Source organism: Salvelinus sp. IW2-2015, linkage group LG27, assembly GCF_002910315.2.
Source record: "Salvelinus sp. IW2-2015 linkage group LG27, ASM291031v2, whole genome shotgun sequence".
NCBI classification, from domain to species: domain Eukaryota; kingdom Metazoa; phylum Chordata; class Actinopteri; order Salmoniformes; family Salmonidae; genus Salvelinus; species Salvelinus sp. IW2-2015.
The window spans coordinates 4,365,920-4,387,730 of record NC_036867.1 but is presented as its reverse complement, the minus strand read 5'-3'; the positions used below and the strand labels follow the sequence as shown (position 1 = coordinate 4,387,730).

Below are 21,811 nucleotides of genomic sequence, written 5' to 3'. Positions count from 1 at the left end.
TTTTTTTTTAATCATGAATACAAATTGCTATGTTTGGGGCAAATCCAACACAATAGATCACGGAGTACCACTTCATATTTTCAATTATGGTGGTGGCTGCCTCATGTTGAGTATGCTGGTCATCGGCAAGGTCTAGGGAGTTTTTCTTTTATAAAAATAAATGTAATACAGCACAGACAAATTCACCTTTCAGCCAGACAATAACCTAAAACACAAAGGAAAATTTACACTGGAGTTGCTTACCAAGACAACATTGAATGTTCCTGAGTGGCCTAGTAAGTGTTGACTTAAGACTTTCTGTTTAGCAATGACCAACAAGCAACTTGACAGAGCTTGAAGAATGTTTAAAAGTAATAAATGGGCAAATATTGTACAATCCAGGTGTGCAAACCTCTTAGAAACTTACCCAGAAAGACTCTCACCTGAAATCGCTACAAAATGTGCTTCTAACATATGTCTCAGGAGGGTGAATACTTATCTATTCAAGATATGATTATTATTTAAGTATGAAAAATAAAACGGGGGGAAATTATAATATACACTCATTATTGCTCATAATTGACCCCTACCTTTTTGAGAAAAACTAAACCTCTTTCTCTGAGCAATTTTATTAGTATAAAAATAAATAATTAAAATATTGAGCTATATGCCAATATGCCAATTTTTGGGGGGAAATTACATTATTTTATTATAATATTTGCCCAGAGGTAGAGTTATTTTCTCAAAAAAGGTAGGTGTCAATTATTGACACCCCTAAACAGCCAAAAGTGTAGTATTTGGTCGCATATTCCTAGCACACAATTATTACATCAAGGTTGTGAATTTACAAACTTGTTGGATGTATTTGCAGTTKATTTTGTTTGTGTATCAGACGATTTTGTTATGAATGGTAAGATATGAATGGTAAATAATGCATWAAATTTTTTATGCATTTCTCACTTTTACTATAAATAACAATATAATATGTTTAAGAACTTCCAAATTAAAATGTCAACACTACCATGATTCCGGATTAACCTGAATGAACCGTGAATAATGATGAGTGAGAAAGTTAAAAGGGTCAAAGAGCATACATCCAAGACAAGCTAACCTCCCGTTATTGGAAATGATTTTGCAAATTAAATAAAATGTTATTTGTCACATGCTTCGTAAACAACAGATGTGAGCATACAATATAGCTCAGAATTTGAATTATTTATTTTACATATCCATCATTATTCATCTTTATCAACGGTGTCAATCATTTCGGACATATATGTATTTTGCCTGGTTATCATCAATGCGCCATTGAAAATTCTGTTTTACCGTGTTAAAAAAGTAAGATACCGGAGACTACTCATCTGGCTATAGGCTACCTGCTGAACATAGCTTACAATAGATGTCATTTCAATTGTTCAGGTTCACCATCAGCAATAGTTTGGGTAAAGTTGATAATTTRATAACGAGGACAGCAATTCATTTGTGAGGCGCACTACATGGCCAAAGCGGGATGAGAAAAGAAGCCCACTAAAAACATCCAAACGGTCAAGGGGTGACATCCAACGTTGTGGTATATATTCCCTTACTATGTCATTGCTCATTTGTAAACTATAAATATTCATACATTACTAGCTCAAACACCTAATCTGCAGAAATGACAAGTTAATTAGTGGGTGATGGTGATTTCAGAAYCAAAGTGGGGGGACAAAAACATAGGCTACATTGCCCTCCCTAAKCTGATAGTGGTGGTGGGGTGGTAGATGCCTAGTCTCCCTTATGGCTCAGATCAGGTGCCTACAAAGTCCATACACATACAGTGGGGAGAACAAGTACTGTATTTGATACACTGCCGATTTTCCTACTTACAAAGCATGTAGAGGGCTGTAATTTTAACATATGTACACTTCAACTGTGAGAGACGGAATCTAAAACAAAAATCCAGGAAATCACATTGTATGATTTTTAAGTAATTAATTGACATTTTATTGCATAACATAAGTATTTGAACACCTACCAACCAGTAAGAATTCCGGCTCTCACAGACCTGTTAGTTTTTGTTTTAGAAGCCCTCCTGTTCTCCACTCATTACCTGTATTAACTGCACCTGTTTGAACTCGTTACCTGTATAAAAGACACCTGTCCACACACTCAATCAAACTCCAACCTCTCCACAATGGCCAAGACCAGAGAGCTGTGTAAGGACATCAGGGATAAAATTGTAGACCTGCACAAGCGCTTTGGGATGGGCTACAGGACAATAGGCAAGCAGCTTGGTGAGAAGGCAACAACTGTTGGCGCAATTATTAGAAAATAGAAGAAGTTCAAGATGACGGTCAATCACCCGGTCCTGGGGCTCCATGCAAGATCTCATCTCGTGGGGCATCAATGATCATGAGGAAGGTGAGGAATCAGCCCAGAACTACACGGCAGGACCTGGTCAATGACCTGAAGAGAGCTGGGACCACAGTCTCAAAGAAAACCATTAGTAACACACTACGCCGTCATGGATTAAAATCCTGCAACGCACGCAAGGTCCCCCTGCTCAAGCCAGCGCATGTCCAGGCCCGTCTGAAGTTTGCCAATGACCATCTGGATGATCCAGAGGAATGGGAGAAGGTCATGTGGTCTGATGAGACAAAAATAGAGCTTTTTGGTCTAAACTCCACTCGCCGTGTTTGGAAGGAAGAAGAAAGGATGAGTACAACCCCAAGAACACCATCCCAACCGTGAAGCATGGAGGTGGAAACATCATTCTTTGGGGATGCTTTTCTGCAAAGGGGATAGGACTGCACCGTATTGAGGGGAGGATGGATGGGGCCATGTATCGCGAGATCTTGCCAACAACCTCCTTCCCTCAGTAAGATCATTGAAGATGGGTCGTGGCTGGGTCTTCCAGCATGACAACGACCCGAAACACACAGCCAGGGCAACTAAGGAGTGGCTCCGTAAGAAGCATCTCAAGGTCCTGGAGTGGCCTAGCCAGTCTCCAGACCTGAAACCAATAGAACATCTTTGGAGGGAGCTGAAAGTCCGTATTGCCCAGCGACAGCCCCGAAACCTGAAGGATCTGGAGAAGGTCTGTATGGAGGAGTGGGCCAAAATCCCTGCTGCAGTGTGTGCAAACCTGGTCAAGAACTAAAGGAAACGTATGATCTCTGTAATTGCAAACAAAGGTTTCTGTACCAAATATTAAGTTCTGCTTTTCTGATGTATCAAATACTTATGTCATTAAATAAAATGCAAATAATTTTACTTAAAAATCATACAATGTGGTTTTCTGGATTTTTGTTTTAGATTCCGTCTCTCACAGTTGAAGTGTACCTATGATAAAATTACAGACCTCTACATGCTTTGTAAGTAGGAAAACCTGCAAAATCGGCAGTGTATCAWATACTTGTTCTCCCCACTGTACATTATTCTTATATAATTATATATCTTTTTTAACACACAAACAAAAACCATCAACCGCTATGGCTCTCATGAGGACCGCCACAGGAAAGAAAGAGTTACCTCTGATGCAGAGGATAAGTACATTAGTTACCAGCCTCAAGATTGCAGCCAAAATAAATGCTTCAGAGTTCAAGTAACAGACACATCTCAACATCAACTGTTCAGAGGAGACTGCGTGAATCAGGCCTTCACGGTCAAATTGCTGCATTGAAACCATGACTAAAGGACACCAATAATAAGAAGAAACTTGCTTGGGCCAAGAAACACGAGCAATGGGCATTAGACTGGTGGAAATCGGTCCTTTGGTCTGATGAGTCCAAATTTGAGATTTTTGGTTCCAACCMCTGTGTCTGAGACGCAGAGTAGGTGAACGGATGATCTCCACATGTGTGGTTCCCACCGTGAAGCATGGAGTAGGTGGTGTGATAGTGTGGGGGTACTTTGCTCGTGACACTGTCAGTAATTTATTTAGAATTCAAGGCACACTTAACCAGCATGGCTACCACAGCATTCCGCAGTGATACGCCATCCCATCTGGATTGCGCTTAATGGGACAATCATTTGTTTTCAACTGGACAATGACCCAAAACACACCTCCAGGCTGTGTAAAGGCTATTTGACCATGAAGGAGAGTGATGGAGTTCTGCATTAGATGACCTGGCCTCCACAAATCACCTGACCTCAACCCAATAGAGATTTGGGTTTGTGATGAGTTGGACCGCAGAGTGAAGGAAAAGCAGCCAACAAGAGCTCAGCATATGTGAGAACTCCTTCAAGACTGTTGGAAAATAATTCCTTATGAAGCTGGTTGAGAGAATGCAAAGAGTGTGCAAAGCTGTCATAAAGGCAAAATGTGGCTACTTTGAAGAATCTCAAATATAATTTAACACTTTTTTGGTTACTACATGATTCCATGTGTTATTTCATAGTTTATATGTCTTCACCATAATGCTATAATGTAGAAAATAGTAAAAATAAAGAAAAACCCTGGAATGAGCAGGTGTTCAAATGTTTGAACTGGAATTGTTCCTAAAGATTTGAAAGTTGCCAAAGTTATCTCCCTCTATAAATCTGAGGATCCAAGATCTTCCACAAATAAAAATTAAAAATTAAAAATTAAAATGTTTAAAAAAAATCGCTTATTATCTGTAGTATCATGTTTTTCTAAAATCCTAGAATAATTGGTGTATAAGAGAATGTTCAAATATTTAAAATGAACACTGTATTCTATGAGCACCAGTATTGTAAAAACTTGTAAAATCTACTCCACAGATATGGCTCTTTTGCAACTTGTGGATAAAATCTTTACAGCTCTTAACAAAGAATATGGTCTTGGCATATTTTTTTTATTTATCCAATGCGTTTGACACAGTCGATCATGAAATATTACTTTCTAAKTTGTATTACTACACTTTCAATGAGATTACATACATCATTCCCTTTGCTGATGATACCAATTTCATTTTATCACAAGAATTTTAATTCACTATTTAWTTAAGCTAACTCATGTATGGCCACATTTTCTGAATGGTTCCAGATAATTTGTTAATCTTCAACTGTTAAAACATTATTGTATTAAATAGTAAGTAAATAATAAATATATAAAAATAAAAAGAGCCAGAATCTCAATTGGTGGGAATGAAATGGAACAAGACACATCCTAGATGTGATTCCTCAGAGTTCTAATTAATGAAAAGTTATCCTGGAAAGATCATATTCAATTTGTCTGTAGCAAGGTGATGACATTTGTAGGTATCATCAGCAAGATTAGTGGTTTGGTTCATCAGGCTTGCTTCCTAACTCTATACTATAGCTTAATTTACCCAAATCTCATTTCCTGTAATAGTGTCTGGGCCGGTACATATGCCTCATACCCACACAAATTACTCATCATACAAAAGACATTTGCAAGACTAGCCACCACCAGTATCTCAGTATCGTGTCTATTTATGACATTAATGTACGTCAATTATACGCTTTCATCTAGAAATACTCATACCTCCCAGACAGTTTACCTTTCAATGGATTCTTCCAGGTTCATTCTGACATGCATCTATATAACAAGACACTGTGATAACCTTCACCTTCCCTACTGCCGCACCTCACAGTCAATTCTCTCAGACACAGAGGTACCATACTCTGGAATTCTTATCTTCACATTGCCGAAAGCTCATCATCCCTCATTAACTTCAAGCGAAGAAAGGGGGTCAGCCTGATGAACCAAACTACCCAATAATCCCCTCTATGTAGCCTAACTCACACACACACACATTTAAACAAAACAAATACTATTAGGTTTTAGTGATTACTGATCAATTAATTTACAATTAGCAGGTTTTGTTATCCGTTTAACAAACCTTTATTTTTTTACTTGTTTTTTTTGTGGTGTGGTTTTCATATAAGCCCTTGGGCTTCCAGCCACACCGTTTAAAAAACAGCAACAATACAGATACATTTTATCACTTGTTTTCTTTGCTGCAAATAAATTAAACAAAATTAGACTAATTACTTTTGACAAAATAATGGTTTCAGAACAATCTACAGGAAAGTTTGTGTACCAAAGTAGGCAAAATGCTTGGATAAAAAGGCAATGCCAGTCATTTTTGGTTTATCATCCCAGCTCAAACATACACCATGGACATTCATCATTCACACCCACAGCTCAGACAGATCCAACTCAGAGGCCCAGCTCATGAGCTCCATCAGCTGCAGATTTACATTTAGTATATACAAATAAAGTGTTCAAGAAACAAATGTTAGTGCATTGAATCATATCGAACCAGATCGCATCGATAAGATCTCTAATAAAACAGAATCGTTTCAACCTAAAATGTATCGTTCCTGTATCGGAGCATATGTATGTAGATACACACAGTCCATTCAGGAAGTTCAGACCTCTTCCCTTTTCCCACATTTTGTTACAGCCTAATTCTAAAATTGATTAAATGTATTGTTTTCCTCTTCAATCTACACACATCTCTGCAGATAAAGTCACCACCGTCTTTCATCTAATCTTTACTATATACATTGCCTTCAGAAAGAATTCATACCCCTTGACATATTCCACATTTTGATGTTACAGCCTGAATTCATAATGGATTAAATATATGTTCTCACCCATCAACACACAGTACCCCATAATGACAAAGTGAAAACATATTTTTATATATTTCAGCAAATTTATTGAAAATAAAATACGTAAATATTTTATTTACATAAGTATTCAGACCCTTTGCTATGAGACTCGAAATTGAGCTCAGGTGCATCCTGTTTCCACTGATCATCCTTGAGATGTTTCTACAACTTGATTGGAGTCCACCTGTGGTAAATTCAATTGATTGGACATGATTTGGAAAGATATACACCTGTCTATATAAGGTCCCACAGTTGACCGTGTATGTCAGAGCAAAAACCAAGCCATGAGGTAGAAGGAATTGTCTGCAGAGCTCCGAGACAGGATTGTATCGAGGCACAGGTCTGGGGAAGGTTACCAAAAAAAATGCTGCAGCATTGAAGGTCCCCAAGAGCACAGTGGCATCAATCATTATTAAATGGAAGAGGTTTGGAACCACCAAGACTCTACCTAGAGATGGCCACCTGGCCAAACTGAGAAATCGGGGGGGGGAAGGGCCTTGGTCAGGGAGGTGATCAAGAACCTGATGGTCCCTCTGACAGAGCTCCAGAGCTCCTCTGTGGAGATGGGAGAATCTTCCAGAAGGACAACCATCTCCGCAGCCCTCRACCAWAWAAGCCCTTTATGGTGGAGTGGCCAGACGGGAGCCACTCCTCAGTAAAAGGCACGACAACCCACTAGGAGTTTGCCAAAAGGACTCTCAGACCATGAGAAACAAGTTTCTCTGGTCTGATGAAACCAAGATTGAACTCTTTGGCCTGAATGCCAAGCGTCACATCTGGAAGAAACCTGGCACCATCCCTACGATGAAGCATGGTGGTGGCAGCATCATGCTGTGGGGATGTTTTTCAGCAGCAGGACCTGGAAGACTAGTCAGAATTGAGGGAAAGATGAACGGAGCACAGACCGGGGAAACAGGACAACGACCCTAGGAATACAGTAAAGACAATGCAGAAGTGTCTCTGAATATCTTTGAGAAGCCCAGCCAGAGCCCGGACTTGAACCCGATCAATCATCTCTGGTAAGACCTGAAAATAGCTGTGCAGCGACGCTCCCCAACCAACCATGACAGAGCTTGAGAGGATCTGCAGAGAAGAATGGGAGAAACCCTACAAATACAGGTGTGCCAAGCTTGTACCGTCATACCCAAGAAGACACGAGGCTGTAATCGATGCCAAAGGTGCTTCAACAAAGTACTAAGTAAAGGGTCTGATTACTTATGTAAATGTAACACACTTGCAAAAAATAAAACGTTTTTACCTTGTCATTATGGTGTATTGTGTGTAGCAAAAACAATTTAATCCATTTTAGAATAAGGCTGTAACATAACGTGGAAATAGTCAAGGTCTGAATACTTTCCGAATGCACTGTATCGAACTGTCTTGAAAGGAAAAGCTGCACATCCCTAACACGCTCCCGTCTCGGCCCGACGGTATTCCGTGTTGTGAAAAGTGTTTGGAGTGTTTCTTACCTTGCATCGCCAGCCATTGGTGGGGATGGATTCCATGGCAGGCTGGAGACAGAAGGTGTGATAGCCTTTGTCACACATGTCACACACCAGCATCTTGCTGTCCTCTCCCGGGTTCCTGAAAAACACACACAGTAGAGGGAAAGATGACACACACACACCTAATAATATGACCTCAGTGTACAAAACATTAGGAACACCTTCCTAATYTTGTGTTACATCCCCCTTTGCCCTCAGAATAGCCTCAATTCGTTTTGGCATGGACTCTACAAGGTGTCGAAAGCATTCCACAGGGATGCTGGCCCATGTTGACTCCAATGCTTCCCACAGTTGTGTCAAGTTGGCTGGATGTCCTTTGGGTGGTGGACCATTCTTGATACACAACTGTTGAGCAGGAAAAACCCAGCAGCGCTGCAATTCTTGACACACTCAAACCAGTGCACCTGGCACCTACTACCATGCCCCTGTCAAAGGCACTTACATCTTTTGTCTTGCCCATTCACCCTCTGAATGACACATACACAATCAATGTCTGAATTGTCTCAAGGCTTAAAATTCCTTCTTTAACCCGTCTCCTCCCCTTCATCTACACTGATTGAAGTGGATTTAACAAGTGACAATGTTTTGTATACTCAGTGTATGAGACACTTATGGAGACGCACACAAAAMAGAAAAATGACACCCACCCACACACCTAATAGGCAACAAACACAAAAATCTGAAAAATTGCAAGGGTTGTAGTATGGATAGCACAAGTTTGTTTCCCGACCGCGTCAACAGACAACCTAACAAACTGTCAACTGTTAACTCTGGTCCTCCAGGGTCTCAGTGTCTATGGGCTCTTTATCAGTGACTCATTTCGAGTCTGGGACTTGGACAATCGACTACATTCATTTATCAATGAAGTATGAGGAAGAAAAGAAAGCCAGCCAGACAGTTGGGAGTTTGAATTTAGTTTGTCAATGGGGGAGGTTCACATAGTAGGTTATGTTTAATAAAATACATTTTATCACACACATACACCACATTGTGAACAATATTTTTTTAATTTTTTAAAACAGTGTTTATAGGAATGAGAAAATAACATTTCCTTCAACAGAATAAAATTAGCTAAGCATCAAGATTCAAAATTTGTTCAGCCAATCAAACCTGCCATTAAACTGAACCCGCAATCGAGAACAGCCTCTCCACGGCGGATTTTGGTTGGATTAACTATGTTTGAAGAATAAATCAAGAGACCAGAGTGTAAGATTTATGGTGTACGCATGTGTGTGTGCGGTGGAGGGTTATGATATTAGGGAAGAGGCTAGAGCCCTGAGATCTATCAAATCCCAGCAGCCTGTATTTCAGCTGACGCAAATCCAACCTGAATGAAAACATCATCTGAGATTTACAACTGTGCAGTGGAGTCATTACCGCCCGCGCACACACGTCCCTAGATCACGCTGCATTCTGGTGGTGCCTAACCAACCCCCTCTCCTCACCCCTGCCAATTCCCCAGCTCTCCATCTGGTAAAACTGCAGTATACATTTCACTGTGCTTTTCCCCCCTCTCTCTTCCTTCCCAGTTCCTTGGGAGGCTCAGCACCATGATGCAGTGATCCAAAATAAGGTGGGGTGGAGGTGGGTGTATGTGTGCATGCATTGTGAGAGGATGGCAGGGGTATACAGTAGGCCTCTTGCCCCTACAGACAGGCTTTACGGTAGGCCTCTTGCCCCTACAGACAGGCTTCACGGTAGGCCTCTTGCCCCTACAGACAGGCTTCACGGTAGGCCTCTTGCCCCTACAGACAGGCTTTCACGGCTTTTCTCACCCAAAGGTAGCCTCTTGCCCCCTACAGACCAGCTTCACGGTAGGCCTCTTGCCCCCTACAGACAGGCTTCACGGTAGGCCTCTTGCCCCTACAGACAGGCTTCACGGTAGGCCTCTTGCCCCTACAGACAGGCTTCACGGTAGGCCTCTTATCCCTACAGACTTGGGAGGTGAATTGATGTTGTAGAATAATAGCGAAGACATCAAAACTATGAAATAACACAAATGGAATCATGTCGTAACCAAAAAAAGTGTAAAACATCAAAATATATTTTACATTTCAGATTATTCAAAGTAGCCACAATTTGCCTGGATGACAACTATGCACACTCTTGGCATTCTCTCAACCAGCTACGTGAGGAATGATTTTCCTTTTCCTTCACTCTGCGGTCCAACTTATCCCATAACATCTCAATTGGGTTGAGGTCAGGTCAGGTGATTGTGTAGGCCAGGTCATCTGATGCAGCACTCCATCACTTTCCTTGGTCAAACAGCCCTTACACAGCCTAGAGGGGTGTTTTGGGTCATTGTCCTGAGCCAGTTTTATAATAGCGAGTGATGACCATGCGCAATGCCAAGCGTTGGCTGGAGTGGTGTAAAGCTTGCCGCAATTGGACACTGGAGCAGTGGAAACGGATTCTCTGGAATGATGAATCACGCTTCACCATCTGGTAGTCCGACAGATGAATCTGGGTTTGGCYGATGCCAGGAGAACACTACCTGCCCCAAAACATAGTGCCAACTGTAAAGTATGGTGGAGGAGGAATAATGGTCTGGGGCTGTTTTTCATGGTTCGGGCTTAACGCTACAGCAATGCCTAGTTAAATAAAAGTTTACATTCAAAATATATATATATATATATATTTCTTTTTTCACCTTTATTTAACCAGGTAGGCTAGTTGAGAACAAGTTCTCATTTGCAACTGCGACCTGGCCAAGATAAAGCATAGCAGTGTGAACAGACAACACAGAGTTACACATGGAGTAAACAATAAACACATATACATATACACACATACACACACACACAGACACTACCGTTCAAAAGTTTGGGGTCACTTAGAAATTTCCTTTTTTTTTTTTTTTAAAGGACATTGGTCCGTTAAAATAACATCAAATTGGTCAGAAACACAGTGTAGACATTGTTAATGTTGTAAATTATTATTGTAGCTGGAAACGGCTGATTTTTTATGGAATGTCTAGGCCCATTATCAGCAGCCATCACTCATGTGTTCCAAAGGCACGTTGTGTTAACTCATCCAAGTTAATAATTGTAAAAGGCTAATTGATCATTAGAAAACCCTTTTGCAATTGTTAGCACAGCTGAAAACTGATGTCCTGATTAAAGAAGCAATACAACTGGCCTTCTTTAGACTAGTTGAGTATCAGCATTTGTGGGTTCGATTACAGGGTCAAAATGGCCAGAAACAAAGAACTATTCTTCTGAAACTCYTCAGTCTATTCTTGTTCTGAGAATTGAAGGCTATTCCATGCGAGAAATTACCAAGAAACTYAAGATCTCGTACAACGCTGTGAGCTACTCCCTTCACAGAACAGCGCAGGAGGCCCCGGTGCACAACTGCGCAAGAGGACAAGTACATTAGAGTGTCTAGTTTGAGAAACAGACGCCCCACAAGTCCTCAACTAGCAGCTTCATTAAATAGTACCCGCAAAACACCAGTCTCAAAGTCAACAGTGAAGAGGCGACTCCGGGATGCTGACCTTCTAGGCAGAGTTCCTCTGTCCAGTGTCTGTGTTCTTTTGCCCATTTGAATATTTTATTTTTATTGGCCAGTCTGAGATAAGGCTTTTTCTTTGCAACTAATCAATTTGATGTTTGATATATACAGGGGGTACTGGTACCGAGTCGATGTGCGGTGGTACAGGTTAGTCGAGGTAATTGAGGACGGAACAGTACAAAAAAATAAATAGTGGTTCTGTTCAGAACGAAACGATTGGAAAATTATTTTGGTTCCAAAACTAGCCTGCTAGCCATTACCCTGTCAAACCCTGGTTGTACGACACTACTTAAGGTCTCGGGGTGGGTGACCACACCACACGATGGCTACTAGCAAACACCGCCACTAGCACACACAGCCACACACAGCCAACTAGCACACCCAGCCAACTAGCATACACAGCCACTAGCACACACAGCCAACTAGCAAACACAGCCAACTAGCGCACACAGCCAACTAGCGCACACACCAACCTAGCGACAGACGCCGGCCCCGCCCCGCCCGCCCCCCGCGCCCCTCCGGCCGCCCCCCGCCGCCGCCCCCCCGCGCCCCCCCCGGCCCGGCCCCCCCGCCCCGCCCGCGCCGCCCCCGCCAACTAGCGCACACCGCCAACACTAGCGCACACCGCAACTAGCGCACCAGCCAACTAGCGCACCCAGCCAAAACTAGCGCCCCCAGCCAACTAGCACACACCGCCAACTAGCACACACAGCCACTAGCACCACACAGCCCACTAGCACACACACCCACTAGCACACCCAGCAACTAGCAACACCGCCCACTAGCAACACAAAGCCCACTACACACAGCCCACTAGCACACACAGCCACTAGCCACAACACAGCCACTAGCAACACAGCCCACTAGCACACACAGCCCACTAGCACACACAGCCAACTAGCACACACAGACAACTAGCACACACAGCCAACTAGCCCACACAGCACTAGCACACACAGCCAACTAGCACACACACCAACTAGCACACACAGCCAACTAGCACAATGGCTACTAGCACAATGGCTACTAGCACAATGGCTACTAGCAAATGGCTACTAGCGAACACAGCAGCAACTAGCACAATGGCTACTAGCAACACAGCCAACTAGTAAAACGGCTACTAATGCATACAGCTAATTAACACAGTGGCTACTAGTGCATACAGTTAATTAACAAGCTCACATCTGGTAAGATATGCTACAGAGTCGACCCTTACCTGCAGGTCAAACAGACTTTGCACTCGGGGCACTGCCAGCCGGCCCTCTTCAGGGGGGTAACACCCACGTCCAAACACCCCCCGTGGTAGTGCTGCCCACACGTGGTACAGAAGAGCTGGTCCTGCAGGTCCCCAGCACTGTCACACAACAAGCACTTCACCTCCTCTTAAGCTGTGGGTGAGGAGAAAAAAACACAAAAAGGGACAGTTCAGGAAAGGACATAATATTAAAGGACAGTTCAGGAAGGGACATAATATTAAAAGGGACAGTTAGGAAAGAGACAATAATTTAAAGGGACAGTTCAGGGAGGCACTATATTAAAAGGGACATTCTAAACCGTTCAACGTAATATTAAAGGGACAGTTCAGGGAGGCACATATATTAAAAGGGACATTTCTAAACCGTTCACACGTATATTAAAGGACAGTTCAGGGAGGCACTATATTAAAAAGGACATTTCTAAACCGTTCAACGTAATATTAAAGGGACAGTCAGGGAGGACACTATATAATAAAAAGGGACATTTCTAAACCGTTCAACGTAATATTAAAGGGACAGTTCAGGGAGGCACTATATTAAAAAGGACATTTCTAAACGCGTTCAACGTAATATTAAAGGGACAGTTCAGGAGGCACTATATTAAAAAGGGACATTTCAAACCGTTCAACGTAAATATTAAAGGGACAGTTTCAGGGAGGCACTATATTAAAAAGGGACATTTCTAAACGTTCAAACCAGTAATATTAAGGGACAGTTCAGGGAGGCACTATATTAAAAAGGGACATTTCAAACCGTTCAACGTAATATTAAAGGGACAGTTCAGGGAGGCACTATATTAAAAAGGACCATTTTCTAAACCGTCAACGTAATATTAAGAGGGACATTTCTAACCGTTCAACGTAATATAAAGGGACATTTCAATCGTTCAAACGTATATTAAGGACATTCTAAACCGTTCAACGAAATTAAAGGGACATTTCTAAACCGTTCAACGTAATATTAAGAATGGGACATTTTAAACCGTTCAAAGTAATATTAAAGGAGACATTTCTAAACCGTTCAACGTAATATTAATAACCCTCCAGCACTACCCCAAGTGGGCTCGGACGATATATCAAATGAATAGAATGATCTTTACTCGCGATATTCCAAGGACTGTATTGCAAGAAACAAAAGGGGGAGGGTGGTTATTTTTTTATGAGGTTTGTGTCATGTTTTCTTTTTGTCTCGGTCTGCTCCTTTTGCTGTAACTGTGCACCTTCCCATTTACACACACACCACACACCACAAGCTCCTCCCCCTGCCACAACAACAAAGATGAGAGATCACTTCTTCTCTCTGAACAAGCCTGGTTTCAACACAGCTATTTGCAGAAATCGTATACATATGGACACAAAGAACATTGAGACATTATTTTTACTGTAAGTTAAACTTTCTAACAATACCTTGCTCTGACTCCTCAAATTGCTCCCAGAACAGACACTAAAAGCCGGAAAGACCACGTACTGCTAGTGGCACATTTACCAAAGACTGCTAAACTAGCGGGTCTCTAGTCTATGTTTAATAAACGTGCTATAAGCAAAAACTATTATATAAGGAATTGGCAACTTGTTCTCATTCTGAGAAATAAGGCAGGTCACTTGTTTCAACATGTGAACAAAGTGTGACAGGCTAGCATGCTGTTCAACACAGTTGGGAGACGGACAGAGGAGGGAACAAGTGGACAGGCTAGCCATGCTGTTCAAACAGTTGGAGGAGGACTAGAAGGGAAACACAAGTGGACAGGCTAGCATGCTGTTCAAACAGTTGGAGACGGACAGAAGGGAACAAAGTGGACAGGCTAGCATGCTGTTCAAACAGTTGGAGACGGACAGAAGGAACAAAGTGGACAGGCTAGCATGCTGTTCAAACAGTTGGAGACGGACGAGAAGGACAAAGTGGACAGGCTAGCATGCTGTTCAAACAGTTGGAGAGCGACAGAGGAACAAAAGTGGACAGGCTAGCATGCTGTTCAAACAGTTGGAGACGGACAAAAGGGAACAAAGTGGACAGGCTAGCATGCTGTTCAAACAGTTGGAGACGGACAGAAGGGAACAAAGTGGACAGCTAGCATGCTGTTCAAACAGTTGGAGAACGGACAGAAGGGAACAAAGTGGACAGGCTAGCATGCTGTTCAAACAGTTGGAGACGGACAGAAGGGAAACAAAGTGGACAGGCTAGCAAGCTGTTCAAACAGTTGGAGACGGACAGAAGGGAACAAAGTGGACAAGGCTAGCATGCTGTTCAACACAGTTGGAGACGGACAGAAGGGTGTGTTATAACAATTTCAACTGGTCTAGCAAACACAAATCCAAGTTGGGCTAAACTTGAAAATATAAAGATTAGCTGGCTACTCAGTAGCATGTGGCCTTGTGCTTGAGAGATTGTCGATGAGGCCTGTGTCCTTTTCTATAATGCCTGCCACAACAAGTTAGTCAGTATTGTTCCTGTTGCATTTTGCATGAGTTCTGGTAAATTTGTAACAAAAAGTGTATTTTCATAGACTTGAAAGCCAGATCAGATTATTATATACCTGCTCAAAATTAAATAAAGTGACACTTAAACAGAGCACGAGATGTATCAAAGTCAATCACACTTCAGTGTGAATCCAAACTGTCCCACTTAGGAAGCAACACTGATTGACAATAAATTTCAACATGCTGTTGGGCAAATGGAATAGACAAAAGTGTGGAAATTATAGGCATTAGCAAGACACCCCAAAAAAAAGGAGCGAGTCTCATGCAGGTGGAGACCCACAGACCACTTCTCAGTCCTATGCTTCCTGGCTGATGCTGTTTGCTCACTTTTGAATGCTGGCGGTGCTCTCACTCTAGTTGTAGCATGAGACGGAGTCTACAACCCACACAAGTGGCTCAGGTAGTGCAGTTCATCAGGATGGCACATCAATGCGAGCTGTTGTGGCAAAAAGGTTTGCTGTGTCTGTCAGCGTAGTGTCCAGAGCATGGAGGCGCTACCAGAGAGACAGGCCAGTACATCAGGAGACGTGGAGGAGGCCGTAGGAGGCAACACCACCAGCAGCAGGACCGCTACCTCCGCCTTTGTGCAGGAGTGTGCACTGCCAGAGCCCTGCCAAAATGACCTCCAGCAGGCCACAAATGTGTATGTGTCAGCATAATGGTCTCACAAGGGGTCTGAGGATTCTCATCTCGGATACCTAATGGCAGTCAGGCTACCCTCTGGCGAGCACATGGAGGCGCTGTGCGGGCCCCACAAAGAAATGCCGCCCACACCCATGACTGACCCATCGCCAAACCGGTCATGCTGGAGAGATGTTGCAGCAGCAGGAACGTTCCAACGGCGTCTCCAGACTCTGTCACGTCTGTCACATGTGCTTCATGTGCTCAGTGATGAACCTGCTTTCATCTGTGAAGAGCACGGGCGCCAGTGCGAATTGCCAATCTTGGTGTTCTCTGGCAAATGCCAAACGTCCTGCACGGTGTTGGCTGTAAGCCAACCCCCACCTGTGGATGTGGGCCCTCATACCACCCTCATGGAGTCTGTTTTCTGACCGTTTGAGGCAGACACATGCACATTTGTGCAAAATCGCAGTGTATCAAATACTTAGTTCTCCCCACTGTATAATATAAAAAAATATACAGTGGGGAGAAACAAGTATTGATACACTGCCGATTTTGCAAGGTTTTCCTACTTACAAAGCATGTAGAGGCTCTGTCAATTTTTATTCATAGCGTACACTTCAACTGTGAGAGACGGAATCGTAAAACAAAATCCAGAAAATCACACTGTATGATTTTAAGTAATTAATTGCATTTTATTGCATGACATAAGTATATGATCACCTACCAACCAGTAAGAATTCCGTCTCACAGACCTGTTGTTTTTTCTTTAAGAAGCCCTCTCGTTCTCCACTCATTACCTGTATTAACTGCACCTGTTTGAACTCGTACCTGTATAAAAGACACCTGTCCACACACTCAATCAAACAGACTCCAACCTCTCCACAATGGCCAAGACCAGAGAGCTGTGTAAGGACATCAGGGATAAATTGTAGACCTGTACAAGCTGGGATGGCTACAGGACAATAGGCAAGCAGCTTGGTGAGAAGGCAACAACTGTTGGCACAATTATTAGAAAATGGAGAAGTTCAAGATGACGGTCAATCACCCTCGGTCTGGGCTCCATGCAGATCTCACCTCGTGGGGCATCAATGATCATGAGGAATGTGAGGATCAGCCCAGAACTACACGGCAGGACCTGGTCAATGACCTGAAGAGAGCTGGGACCACAGTCTCAAAGAAAACCATTAGTAACACACTACGCCGTCATGGATTAAAATCCTGCAGCGCACGCAAGGTCCCCTGCTCAAGCCAGCGCATGTCCAGGCCCGTCTGAAGTTTGCCAATGACCATCTGGTGATCCAGAGGAGGAATGAGAGAAGGTCATGTGGCTGATGAGACAAAAATAGAGCTTTTTGCTCTAAACTCCACTCGCCGTGTTTGGAGGAATAGAAGGATGAGTACAACCCCAAGAACACCATCCCAACCGTGAAGCATGGAGGTGGAAACATCATTCTTTGGGGATGCTTTTCTGCAAAGGGGACAGGACGACTGCACCGTATTGAGGGAGGATGGATGGGCATGTATCGCGAGATCTTGACCAACAACCTCCTCCCTCAGTAAGAGCATTGAAGATGGGTCGTGGCTGGGTCTTCAGCATGACAACGACCCGAAACACACAGCCAGGGCAACTAAGGAGTGGCTCCGTAAGAAGCATCTCAAGGTCCTGGAGTGGCCTAGCCAGTCTCCAGACCTGAACCCAATAGAAAATCTTTGGAGGGAGCGAAAGTCCGTATTGCCCAGCGACAGCCCCGAAACCTGAAGGATCTGGAGAAGGTCTGTATGGAGGAGTGGCCAAAATCCCTGCTGCAGTGTGTGCAAACCTGGTCAAGAACTACAGGAAACGTATGATCTCTGTAATTGCAAACTAAGGTTTCTGTACCAATATTCAGTTCTGCTTTTCTGATGTATCAAATACTTATGTCATGCAATAAAATGCAAATAATTACTTAAAAATCATACAATGTGATTTTCTGATTTTTGTTTTAGATTCCTTCTCTCACAGTTGAAGTGTACCTTTATGACAAACAATATATACAGACGCTCTACATGCTTTGTAAGTAGGAAAACCTGCAAAATCGGCAGTGTATCAAATACTTGTTCTCCCCACTGTATATATATAAAAATATATATTTTTAGGCCATATCGCCAAGCGCTAACTTTAACGTACAGTATGTGAAAATGCTGCGTTTATGTTTTGTAGTCAAAAAGGAAGTTACGTTGTTGTTCCAATGGCATCATCTGGTGTGCATCATGTGATCTTAACCAATTACTAGACAATGACTATTCATAATTGGTTGAAATCACGACACACATCAGATTATGCCATTGGGGGAAAAAGTATTCCGTTTTGACTACAAAACATAGAAACGTGTATACYATGATATTGGAGATGATAATATGAAGTTGAAAAAAGGTAAAGGAACATTTCACACAACAGATGGCCTGGGACGTGGACTTGTTTCAACATGGGACCACATGTGAGGTTTGAAAGCCTCTGACAAACATTTATTTTGGAGTGACCTGCCATGGACCATTAGGTTAACATTAGGCTAAAGGCTGCAAAAATGTTTCCAAACATTTCATCCAATGAGAAAGTAATATACATTTCCGTTTAACACACTGCGAAAGCATAAAAAGGGTGATTTGAGTGAATTTCATAATACACATGACCAAAAGTATGTGGACACCTGCTTTTCGAACATCTCATTCCAAAATCATGGGCATTAATATGGAGTTGGTCCCCCCTTTGCTGCTATAACAGCCTCCACTATTCTGTGAAGGCTTTCCACAAGATGTTGGCTCATTGCTGCTGGGACTTGCTTTCATTCAGCAATAAGAGCATTAGTGAGGTCGGGCACTGATGTTGGGCGACTAGGCCTGGCTCGCATTCGGCGTTCCAATTCATCTGAAAGGTCTTCGATGGGATTGAGGTCAGTGCTCTGTGCAGGCCAGTCAAGTTCTTCCACACCGATCTCGAGAAACCATTTCTGTATGGGGGCATTGTCATGATGAAACAGGAAAGGGCCTCCCCCAAACTGTTGCCACAAAGTTGGAAGCACTGAATTGTCTACAATGTCATTGTATGCTGTAGCGTTAATATTTCCCGTCACTCGAACTAAGGGGTCTAGCCCGAACCATGAAAAACAGCCCCAGACCATTATTCCTCCTCCACCAAACTTCACAGTTGGCACTATGCATTGGAGCAGGTAGCGTTCTCCTGGCATCRGCCAAACCCAGATTCGTCCGTCGGACTGCCAGATGGTGAAGCTTGATTCATCACTCCAGAGAATGCGTTTCCACTGCTCCAGTGTCCAATGGCGGCGAGCTTTACACCACTCCAGCCGACAGTTTGCATTGCGCCTGGTGATCTTAGGCTTGTTCGGCCATGGAAACTCATTTCATGAAACTCCCTACGAACAGTTCTTGTGCTGATGTTGCTTCCAGAGGCAGTTTGGAACTCGGTAGTGAGTGTTYCAACCGAGGACAGAGGATTTTTATGCTCTACACGATTCAGCACTCGGTGGTCCCGTTCTGTGGGCTTGTGTGACCTACCACTTCGCAGCTGAGCCGTTGTTGCTCCTAGACGTTTCCACTTCAATAACAGCACTTAGCTGACCAGTGCAAATATTGCAGTGCAGAATATTTTATTTTTAATACACCTGTCAGCAATGATTTGGATGAAATAGCCAAATCTACTAATTTGAAGGGGTGTCCACATACTTTGGTATATATATAGTGTACCTACGTGACACTCACTGACAATATAGTCTACACCAAGTCAAGGCTGTTTCACATCTATAGTGTAATCTAGTTGTCCTCATTCTCCCAGTGGAACACAGGATCTATACTCACATGTTTGTGAGGCCAGCTGGAGGTGGTCGGGGCAGAGGAGGGTGTGTCGGCGCAGGTCCTGGAATGTTCCGGCGGCGGCAGCGCAGGGGAAATGGTACGAGCGGCAGCAGCCCTCCTCACAGCACTTGATGGATGCCCCAAGGCGCTTACAGTATGCACAGCACTGCAAAACAGAGAGAGCATGAGACAGCGAAAGAGAGAAAGACAATGATTAAGAAAGCTAGTTCGAATACTTAGTTTTTCCTAGTTCACTCAATAACGCCTATAAGAATACAACCTGATCATTTTCGAGAAGAAACCAGGGCTATTCAGTGATTTGAAACCTTTTGAAAAGTTAGATTGAAATGGAACAAGTAGAGCCTGACAATTGCCTTTCAAGGTAACAGACAATCATATCGGTTCTATACAATACATTCCAAATTGGAACGTTCTGAACAGACCCATGGTTGAGCTGCTCAGGTTGTCAGGCATCGTGATTGGAGGCTGGAACCATATGCTTCATATTTACTGCCAATTAACCACTGGCTCCATATTTCAGTTTCAGCACTTACTACAAGCTTTACAAAAATGTCACACTAATTCACACGTTGACGACAATCGCTAGGTATTGACATATTTCAGCTCTAACCCCCCCCAGCCTAAAAAGCATTGGTGCTTTTCCACATAAAATCTCATTCTTTTTTGTCAGGCCTCGCCAGTGAAATTAAGAAAATAAAAGCATATTGGATTCAAAACCCAGGTTCAAATTGAAGCCAACCTCTGTAATAGTAGAGAATTGCGATTATAGTAAAAAAACAGAGTGCCTAAATGAGGGGCTCTGGTCAAGGCAAGCGAACCTGGCTCTAGCACCTGAATATACATTGACATTTCCGTGGCCAGAGAAAGAGAGTTCTCCTTTGAATAATGAAAACTGTCAAGAGCCGAGAAAGAATGGGGCCTTGAAGTTAAAATGGTTCAAGTCAGCACTTATGTTGCTCACTCTCTCCTTCTCTTTTTTAGCTTTCTCTGCCTCTCCTTAGTTCTAGCAAACCCTTGTCGGGGGGGGGGGTCAAATACAAAAACCTGCAAATACCTTTTAACACCAAGTGTTAGACACCAAGTGTTAGACACATGAGCCAGTGGTTTCCTGGGGGCATCATGGGAAGGAAATCCTGTGGCATGTTGTCGTATGCAGGACCATGCCCGGTTCGGGACAACACAGACAATAACTTATTACCAAAGAAATATAATTATTAGTATTATTATTCAAGTCAATGTTCTGTAATTCTATTGATATGCTTACTATACACATCAAGTCCCTTGATATGGCATAGGGAATAATGAAGGAAAAAGTGATTCCCTTCAAAATAATGACACCACCCTCTCTTCAAACCTTAATCCTCCGTTGTTTTGTTGAAAATAATCAAGCAAGACTGCTGTAATCGCATTACAGTGTGGTCCGGGGTTCTCTTACATAATCTACACTAAAGCAGAAATATTAAAACAATGTAACTGGAGAGTCTCCATCTCGCCATACTGGCTTGAGCRCACTTCTCCCACAACGCCCCAAAGAGTAATGGTTGAGGCAAAATGATAGTGGCCCACCCCTACAAACCCTCCCTCCTCTACAAATAGCCAAAATGGCTACCGTCCAAATGGAGCAAACCAGAGAGGAGAAATGCAATGGATGGATATCTGGTCCAGTGCTACTTAGAATAGAACAACAAGTTGGACCGGCCTGGTATCATATAACCGTGGTTTCACCATTGTGCTAACCCAAACCGTACTGTGCTGGCTTGGAAATGTTCTTTTCACATTGATGATACACAAATGATGAAAGACAAGCATTGTCATTTCTAGTGTGGAAGGGGTGTAAAAAATGATTGTCTATCAATAATGACAAACCACCTGGTACTGACAACTTGGATGGAAAATGACTGAAGATGGTAGCGAACTACACTGAGTAACACCTTTATAATATTGACTTCAGAACAGCCTCAGCCTTCATTCCACTAAGCGAACATATGGAATTGTTTAAAGA

At 42.8% G+C, this 21,811-nt stretch overlaps 1 protein-coding gene across 1 annotated transcript in view; it reads right to left on the bottom strand.

Annotated features, from left to right (window-relative positions):
* kmt2ca (lysine (K)-specific methyltransferase 2Ca) overlaps window positions 1-21,811 on the bottom strand; it is a 233,193-nt gene that overhangs the window by 117,578 nt on the left and 93,804 nt on the right. Inside the window, 3 exon segments of the mRNA XM_070435637.1 lie at window positions 8,034-8,148; window positions 12,799-12,970; window positions 19,792-19,954. Of these exon segments, the coding sequence (XP_070291738.1) occupies window positions 8,034-8,148; window positions 12,799-12,970; window positions 19,792-19,954 (450 nt within the window).